Source organism: Myxine glutinosa, chromosome 6 (assembly GCF_964187855.1).
Source record: "Myxine glutinosa chromosome 6, kmMyxGlut1.1, whole genome shotgun sequence".
Classification (NCBI taxonomy): domain Eukaryota; kingdom Metazoa; phylum Chordata; class Myxini; order Myxiniformes; family Myxinidae; genus Myxine; species Myxine glutinosa.
This window is the reverse complement of record NC_136266.1, coordinates 116209924-116219847: the sequence shown is the minus strand read 5'-3', so window position 1 is coordinate 116219847 and position 9924 is coordinate 116209924. Positions and strand designations below refer to the sequence as shown.

General features: G+C 46.5%; 1 protein-coding gene across 1 annotated transcript in view; it reads left to right on the top strand.

Annotated features, from left to right (window-relative positions):
- Nucleotides 1-9557, top strand: part of LOC137430219 (YTH domain-containing family protein 2) — a 22336-nt gene extending 12779 nt beyond the window's left edge. The window contains exons 4-5 of the mRNA XM_068120913.2: nucleotides 6104-6331; nucleotides 6549-9557. Of these exons, the coding sequence (XP_067977014.2) occupies nucleotides 6104-6331; nucleotides 6549-6572 (252 nt within the window). The 3' untranslated portion in view covers nucleotides 6573-9557. The remainder of the gene's footprint in view (nucleotides 1-6103; nucleotides 6332-6548) is intronic.
- The last annotated feature ends 367 nt before the right edge of the window (nucleotides 9558-9924 follow it).

Here is a 9924-nt window from a genome sequence, read left to right as displayed (position 1 = left end):
TGATTTCTGATGCGATCCTTGTTAAAGGTGTCCATACTGATCCAATCTCTGTAGGCCATTGGGACCAAGCCTGAAGTGCACTTCAGTTGCATCAAAATGAAGTCGTTTTTAAACAAATGACATCAGACACAAAAGGGTAGACATCTATTTATGTTACACGTAAATGTCAATTGTCATCACCCTCCTTGTGCTTACGTAATAAGCAGATGTTTCTAGGAGATGTCATTAATCTCTCCAAAATGCAGCCAAATGCTGACAAAAGATGTTTACTCTCATTAGCATTTCCAACGCTGACCTGGTTTTGTCAGCCTTTCAACATGTTTTGGTCGTGGCTGTTTTGGACACTTGGTGCAGGTGGTGGACCCTTGATCTCCTCATTGGGGCTCCTTTGAACTTCTGGATGCTTCCTGGCAGTGCAAATGGGTCTCTCTCGAGTCCAGGCACCTTTGGGATGGTTTCGTTGTCTGTGAATGTACGATGTTGATCCGAATTGAGTATTCCTTTCGGACACGATCATCTTCGTATCTGGTATTCTACAGGATGATTTTGTTTGTGTTCTTGTTTTTATTGATGGCTTTTTCATCTCCCAACATTGTTTATAATCCCTACCCACCAACCCTATCCATCCAAGTTTCTGGTGTTTGCACATTTTGTTTTTTGATTGTACTCGTGCAGGATGTTCATGTTTGCCTGTAACTCAGCGCTCATCCAGATTACTGTTCTCAAGTTGAAAAAGCTGTGTCTCAAATATTTGCATTACTGGACCATCTTAAATGCTCTTTCCTGCCTTTTGGCCTTATTCTCGACCCATATTATAAAAGGTCTCGGGTTATTCCATAAAAGACTCGTCATTTGGCCGTTATTTATTGTATGGTGCACTATCTCGGTGCTGCTCTGTTTAAACACCTTGCGCCTGGTGTCCCCTGCATGTTAAAGTTGTGAGATCTGAACACTATAGCACATCTAGACACAGGTGTGTTTGTTCATTTGGCTGCCACACTTTTTGACCATTTCTCAGAATCCGTTGTTGTTGTTCCTTTTATTATTATTCTGACAGAGTATAAAGCTTAAATCAAGTCGGCTTTACTGACTGCCAAGTGAAATGTTACAAGTTTGTGTTAGTTGGTTCTTTTGTTTTTTGGTTTTTCCTGTTAACAGTGTACTTTTCCCTAGGAATCACATGGTTTCCAACCTTCGTACAGATGATCTTCAAAGAAGCTGTAATTGCCATAGTCGTTTGAATATATAATCACTTTTTAAGTAAAACTGATTTCATCATCGTGCGATTTGAAGTAGTTTTATTTTATCAGATCGTTTGACGTTCTGAGCCATCGTCGTATTTGATTTACGAAACCTTTTCAGATGTGGTTCCCTCACTTCTATACGTCCTTTCCATTCACATTCTCTTCCTTTTCCCCGTTTTTTTTTATCCTCCTTTGCCCTTCTTTATTCATTTTTTTTTTCACCTCATTGATTCTCTCTCTTCATCTCATCCTTACTTCATCCCATTCCAACCTCAAGAGTACAATATCAGAAAAGAAATGATTGCATCATCTTTTATTTCTGGTTATGTTCTGCAATTTCAAGAACCCTCCATATCGTATTCTCTCTGACTTAAAGTGAACATGCTGTTGCATTTGTAGTTTGGATGATTGGTTTTACATTATAAAAGCTTAAACTTATTCCATGAAAGAAACAATCATTTTATTATTTTATTTCTAGTCATTTTGCAAAAAAGGCCCAAGGCTCTATCCAAGCCACCATTGAAGCCATGGCAGCTTGGATAACATCGAACGAATGGAACAACCTCCAATGGACTCTATGTTCCAGAGACAAGATTGGGTTTCACACCTGAGACCAATTGGTGACATTTCACTCTTGGTTGTACTTCTGTTTGTTTTTCTGACAGGTCGGCATCTTCTAGGTGTGGCTGGGATTAGATTTTGCATTTATTTGGCTCAGATTTCTTCTATCCATACTCATCAGAAGTCTGAAGCCCAATCGTGCTTTTTGGCTTCTTTGGAAATATTCCAGCACTGGTAGCTATTGGTCTGGTTGACATTGGTTCATTTGTGCAAGTCCAAGACAGGAAATGATTTCCGGCACTGCAGACCGTACCGCAAACGATGGTTGTCTCTGAGGGGTAAGCCTACATTTGGTTGGCGATCGTGTCAGCCTTTTTACTATTAATTTTTGTTCATTGAACCCCATCCAACTCCAAGTTGGTTTTTCAACAGCTTTGTTTTTTAAACTCGGAAAATAATCTTCAAAGCACCCACGATTTTGGCATCGTAGTGTAGGAAGTAGACCACTTGAACTGCTCTTCTAAGACCTGCAAGTCCTGAGCTTTCACAGTTTTGGAATATATTGAAGTCAACCCATATCCTTGGTGGAAATGCATTCCTCACCATTTGGTGCGGAAGATGTTGTACGGCACTCCTCGTGGAGTCTGCGTGCAATCCTCCAGTGTAGTTTGGAATGGACCGTTATGAGGGATGAACGTGGACGTATTAGAATATATTGGTCTTTCAGACATCCACCAGCTTCCGAGCCCTTTTTTGGCTGCCATCATCTGTTTATGATTTATTTATTTATTTATTTTTCTTGAGAAATAGGAGGCAGTTTCTTTCCCAGCATATCGATTGCCTCCTTGGGGATTTCAATGTCAGGGTTGGAAGAGACCATGCCACCTGGAAACACGTTATTGGTCTCCATGGTATTGGAAATGTGAATGCGAATGGCAACCTCCTTCTCGAAACATGTGCAAAATTTGGACTAGCAATCACGAACACCATGTTTCAGCAACCCGACAAGTACAAAGGAACTTGGAAGCATCCTCGGTCAAAACACTCCCACATGATCGACTATGTGATCGTGCGCCAAAAGCATCTGCGGTACACCAAGTTAACACGCGTTACGCGTGGAGCCGAATGCTGGACAGATCACTGCTGGTTAGGAGCAAATTACGGCTTTAAATCGCTCGGCAACATCGTTCTGCTGGTCAAAAGCGTCAGCCGAGAATCGATGTGCGTCAACTGGTGACAAGCGAATCTCTCCGCGTTGAGTATGTAGATAAAATCTCAACGGAAATGTCTCAAATGGTAGACTCGTCATGGTCAAGTTTCAAGCAGGCTGTTCTGAAGGCTGCGGCCGACACAATTCCATCAAAAACGAGGACACGCAATGACTGGTTTGACGAATCTAATGAATCGTTACATGAGCTCCTGGACACGAAAAACGCTGCCCTCCAGAAAGCACTGTCGACCGGCAGTCGCGCTGATAGACAGCAGTTCCGAACTCTTCGTAGTGATGCAACCAAATGCATCCGTAAGCTGAAAGATTTTTTGTGGGCCGAGAAAGCAAATGAGATCCAAGGCTACGCAGAGCGAAAGGAGTACCACAACATTTTCTCTGGTCTGAAAACGGTTTACAGACCCAAACGAAACGGTATTTTCCCGATGAAGACACTGGACGGTGAACTACTTACTGACAAATCGCTAATCCTCGCACGCTGGCGAAGCCACTTCTCCGACCTTCTGAACAGATCATCGATAGTTCATGATTCGGTGATCAACGAAATCGATCAGCGTCCAATTCAGAACCACCTGGCACATCCACCAACACAAGACGAAATCGCAAAAGTTGTGAAACAGGTCAAATGTGGAAAAGCCCCTGGTTCGGACGGTATTCTGATCGAGCTGTTGAAGTATGGAGGCCACGATCTGGTTACAGCGTTGTCGGTGTTGTTCAATGAAATTTGGGAGGCCGGGGATGTTCCTCAAGAATGGCGTGACACAAAATTAATCACTTTGTTCAAAGGAAAGGGCGATCGCTCAGATTGTGGAAACCACAGCGGAATCTCGTTGTTGAGCATAACAGGCAAAGTCTTTGCAAAACTGCTGCTCAATCGACTGTTGGACAATATCAGTGAGGCAACGCTTCCGGAATCACAGTCCGGTTTCCGTTCAAATAGGAGTACAATTGATATGGTGTTCGCAGCGAGGCAAATCCAGGGAAAAGCAATGGAACAAAACCAGGATTTGTACATGGTCTTTGTCGACCTGACAAAGGCCTTCGACACAGTGAACAGAGACTTACTCTGGAAACTTCTTGCTCGCTACGGATGTCCAGACCACTTAAGTTGCTGCAGAGTTTTCACGACAAAATAAGAGGCAAAGTGGCGGTAGACGGGGATGAGACGGACGTATTCAGCATTACGACGGGAGTAAAACAAGGCTGTGTGCTTGCGCCAACCATGTTTGGGGTCTATCTAGCGGCAGCTATCGAGCGTGCCTCGAACTATCTGGAGCCTGGCGTACACGTCCGTTCTCGTGCTGACGGAAACCTCTACAACCTCCGACGTCTAAAAGCCTACACAAAGACCAAGACCATGGTAATACATGACCTGCTGTTTGCCGATGATACAGCCTTGATTGCCCACACACAAGAGGAAATGCAGCGTATCGTTGACCGTTTTGCTGAGGCCATGGAGGCGTTTGGTCTGGTTATCAGTTTGCAAAAGACCGTCGTTTTGTATCAACCAGCGCCGGGAAGCCCGTACGTTGAACCAGCAATTACGATCGGGGGTCACGTATTGTCAGTCACAAAATAATTCACGTACCTGGGCATGTGCTTATCGAATACCGCAACCATGGACAAGGAAATCGACCAAAGAATCCGCAAAGCGAGTGTTTCGTTTGCCCGACTCCACAGCAGAGTCTGGGAAGGACGTGGGCTCAAAGTGAACACAAAATTGGCCGTGTACAAAGCAGTTGTCATCCCCTCTCTCCTGTACGGAGCCGAATCTTGGAATTGCTATGCACGCCAGCTTCGCAGACTGAATGGCTTTCACTCCCGATGCCTACAACAAATTCTGGGCATCAATTGGTCCGATCTTGTGCCGGATACAGAAGTACTCGAGCGAGCTGAAATGCAATCCATCACATGCACCCTGCAAAAGGCCCAACTCCATTGGGTCGGCCATGTGTTGAGGATGGACGCAGACAGGATCCCACGTTTTATTTTTATGGGAGAACTGCATGAAGGAGAGAGATCAGTGGGCCGGCCCAAACTGCGTTTCAAGGATACACTGCGTGCACATTTGAAAGAATGTGACATCCTGCTTGACAATTTACAAGCTCTGTTCAGTGATCGACCGAAATGGCATAGCTTGATCCATACACGATGTGACTCCGCGGAAAAGGGTCGTATAGATGCCGCCAAAGAAGCCCACAGAAAGCGTAAGGAACGCGAGCGGCAACCGGTGCCTGCTGACTCTAAATGGATTTGTACAACTTGTGGATGCCGATGCAAATCGGCACTCGGACTGTATAGCCACAAGTGGGTTCACAAGAATTGAACACCAATGCCGTAACGGCGGGGCGACATGATGATGATGCTCCGCAAGCTGATGTGCGCATAGTCGTCCCCAAACGCGCCTCCCAGGCCCGCTTGAGATCCATTGATATTGCTGCACTGTTCCAAATTTGATTTTCTGAACTTGTCAAACCCTCTTTCATCGTCCTCCCTTATGTTGCTTCAAACTGTCACTTTCATTTATTTTTTTTGGGATTATTATTATTTACAGGCTCTAAGGCTCATCTAGCAGCTGTGACACCAATTGTACGCACATGTTTTTTTTTCTCCCATTTCATGTTGCAGCCATTCTCAGCCGGATTGAGATCCGTTGACATTTGTCATGTCCGATTCCTTTTTGATAAAAACGATTACAGCTCTTTTCTGGAGTGTCAGTTACACTTTCCTACCCATGAGTAGGTGCTCAAGGTGTGTGGGTGTTGTGTTTTAATTTTGACAAATTATTTAGTTTTCTATCAGCTTACGTCCAGTCATTACTTCCTTATACGTGCATGTGTACGCTGTTAAGAGTCTGGAGTTCACTATACCTCTCGGCCTGCACTATAGATTGAGTGTTACAATAAATACTTCCTGCTGCTGTATGAACAATGAACATGTAGATGACTATCAACTATATAGCATCACCCCTTAGGTTGTTCCGTGGTCGTTTAATGGGACATCTGGGTAAGAGTGTAAGGGTTTCTAATCGATGCTCTGTGATCGAACCCTTCCTTTATTTCCACTGCAGGTCAAGTGGTTGTTCGTGAAAGACGTGCCAAATTCGCAGCTCAGGCACATCCGCTTGGAGAACAACGAGAACAAGCCGGTGACCAACTCGCGTGACACTCAGGAGGTGCCGCTGGAAAAAGCACGTCAGGTTCTACGCATCATCTCCGGCTACCGCCACTCCACATCGATCTTCGATGACTTTTCACACTATGAGAAGCGGCAGGAAGAGGAGGAGAGCTTGAAGAAGGTGTGTCTCGGGTAGCTGGTTGGATGAATTGCATGTGTGCCTCGGGAAGTGTAAAAGAGCCATAAATCGTGGGGGGGGGGGGGGGGGGGGGGGGGGGATTTTTATTGGAGGAATTTGGTTTTGCTGTAGTTCGAGCAGTGTTTTCAAAGCAAATTGATCTGATTTCTCTCTTTCCCCACACCCCGTCAACTATTCACTTCCCATTCCCTTTTAACAGGACCGCCAAAACAGATGCAAATAGAGCCACACAAAGTGAGCGTATGATTTTTGAAGGCATGACGTTTGCTGAGGACTTGAGGGATTTTTTTCACGGTCTAATTTTTCAAACTTGATCTCCTTGAAGATTGAAGTTGTCTTGTGTGATTATGGGGTCCCTACCTCCTTCCCACCCCCTTCCTTCCATCTCCCCTCCTTTTTCCTCTGTCCTTTAACCCCCACGTCCCCCACTTCCTTTCCCTTTCCCTCTCCCTCTTAACTGCTTCTCCTCCTCCCTGCTTCTCCTCCTCCCCTGCCTTCCCCTTCCCTGCTTCTCTTTCTCTGCTTCTCCATCCTTGCCTTCTCCTTCCCTACTTCTCTTCCTTTCCTCCCCCTTCCCCTTCCCTGCTTCTCCTCCTCCCCCTTCCCTGCCTTCCCCTTCCCTATTTTTCCTCCTCCCTTCACCCATCCCTGCTTCTCCTTCTCCGCTTCCCCTTCCCTGCCTTCCCCTTCCCTGCTTCTCCTCCTCCCATCCCCCTTCCCTGCTTCTCCTCCTCCGCTCCCATTTCCCTGCCTTCCCCTTTCCCTGCCATCCCCTTTCCCTGCCGTCCCCTTTCCCTGCCGTCCCCTTTCCCTGCCGTCCCCTTTCCCTGCCGTCCCCTTTCCCTGCCGTCCCATTTCCCTGCCGCCCCCTTTCCCTGCCGTCCCCTCTCCCTGCCGTCCCCTCTCCCTGCCGTCCCCTTTCCCTGCCGCCCCCTTTCCCTGCCGTCCCCTCTCCCTGCCGTCCCCTCTCCCTGCCGTCCCCTCTCCCTGCCGTCCCCTCTCCCTGCCGTCCCCTCTCCCTGCCGTCCCCTCTCCCTGCCGTCCCCTCTCCCTGCCGTCCCCTCTCCCTGCCGTCCCCTCTCCCTGCCGTCCCCTCTCCCTGCCGTCCCCTCTCCCTGCCGCCCCCTCTCCCTGCCTTCCCCTTTCCATGCCTTCCCCTTTCCCACTTCTCCTCCTCCCCTTCCCCTTCCCCACCTTCCCCTTCCCTGCTTCTCCTCCTCCGCTTCCCCTTCCCTGCTTCTCCTCCTCCACTTCCCCTTCCCTGCTTCTCCTCCTCCGCTTCCCCTTCCCTGCTTCTCCTCCTCTGCTTCCCCTTCCCTGCTTCTCCTTCTCCTCCTCCGCTTCCCCTTCCCTGCTTCTCCTCCTCCGCTTCCCCTTCCTAGCTTCTCCTCCTCCCACCCCCTTTCCCTGCTTATCCTCCTCCACTCCCCTTTCCCTGCCTTTCACTTCCCTGCTTCTCCTCCCCCTCCCTGCCTTCCCCCTCCCTGCCTTCCCCTTCCCTGCCTTCCCCTTCCCTGCTTCTCTGCTCCCCCTTCCTTGCTTCCCCGTTCACTGCTTTTCCTCCTCCTCTCCCGCTTCCCCCCTCTGTCCCTCTACCCATCCCTCATCTTTCTTTAACCTGCTGCTGTTGTCATTTGCATTTGATTTTTTTCTCAGTAGAATTTATCATGATGCTTTTATTTTCATGTTCATTTTAATTATTTTTCTTTTTTGAGTGGAGGCAGCTTATAAAAATGCGGTTGATCACCATTCGATTCTGGAATCTCCTGTCAAGGATATAAACTTGATGTTCAGTAGTTGCTGTAGGTTCACCTCTGTGGTTTTCAATTATTTGGATAGTGTTACTCTACGTTTGACTGCTTTGCTCTGTGGGATTAACGTAAATCTCCACCCATGTATACCAATGTATGGGAGCACCCCTTTGTGTCGTGTTGCCTGCCTGTAAAAAGAAGAAAAAAAACAAAAAAAACATACGTAATGGACATTGTCAGGTAATTATCCCTCTTTCCATTCAATGAAATGTGAATATTTGAAAACACTGAAGGTTCTGCGACGACACTAGGAAGCCTCCTAAATGTGGAGGCGGTGTGGGAACACTCCCACTGACTGATTCCTCACCATCGCGGCCCTTCTCTCTCGGGTGCGCAGTGACCATATTCTGTGGTCCTAGTGAAACGAGCTCAAAATTGACTTCTGCGCCATCTTGCCATTTCTTCCATTCCTTCCCTGCTCTCTTTCCGCTCATCTCTGCTCATCCTGCACATCCCAAGGAATGGACCCTAGATTCGAAAGACTTGTTTTCTAATTTTTTTTTTTTTTTTTGAGCTCTACGGCCCGGTGTCGTGTACGACGCGCCATTAACTCCTCCAGCTGGCGTTTGTGCGCTGCATATCTGCTTCGTGTCCATGTTCATCGCGGTTTGATGCGTAAACGCTGGTACTGGCTGTTAGTAAACTGCATTATTAGCCTTAATAAAAAAAAAAATAACGTGCTACTGTACCCCTCGATCTGTTTCTGAACATTTTCACACAAATACCTGCATTTGCAGCAGATGCTTTGTCTTTTTCAGATGAAGGTTAGCTTTTTCTTTGTCCACACTTTGCTGTGGGAAAGACTTGTGCATATGCTAATGACGTCCTATTTAACATTGTGAAAAGCCGTCTGTTTGTGGCATGTTTAACGAATGCGATGTTTTGCATTTACTGGACTTTGATTTCTTATTCTGGGAATTTATTTCCCCCCTTCCTTTGAATCGCCCACCCTATCTTGCGGCTGGCACAAGAGATGGGAGACGGGATTTGGGGTGTCAAATGTGTTGTTTACAGGTGGGGTGAGTGATTGTTGGGGTGGCTTAATCCCACATCTCATTTGAAATGAAATTGAGTAAAGTGGTGGCAAGGATTGAAATTTAAATGAATCTGTTGATCGGAGGAAAGGGAGAGATGGCAGCAGGAGCATTTTTATTATTTTGTTTTTATTAATGATGAGACGATACGGTGCGAGATGTACCAGAACATTGCGCCGATCTGTACTCTTAACCAGCAAGGCAAGTTAATGGCAGACTTGGCACGTCACTCGAAACCCCATTCACCATCCTTCTTTGCCCACCTTTTCCCTTCCCTCCCTGGTTCGTCGCTCACGCCTCTGGCTGTTTTGTTGTTTTGTGCATTACAGCGTTTTCGTTTGTCATTAAAACTGATTCAGTGAATGGCTTTGTCATTTTATCAAAAGACACATCTCCACATTTCTTCTGGTATTGTCCACATGGGTTGTTTTTTTTCTGCAACAATAAGCCAGAACGACACTTCGATGTCACGACGTCGACCGATATCATACATGTTCCAAGTTCGATTTCAATCCTTTCAGCTGTTTTGAAGTTATCACATTTAAAAAAAGTCTGATATGACCTCTGACCTTTGATCTGCTGATGCCATAATCAAATCGGTTCATCTTTGCATCATATATACTTTTACCAAGTTCCTTCAAAATCCCATCACTGGCTCATGAGTTGGCATGGCAACATAAGTAAAAATTAACATGACCTCTGATCTTTGACCTCTTGACCCCAAAATCTA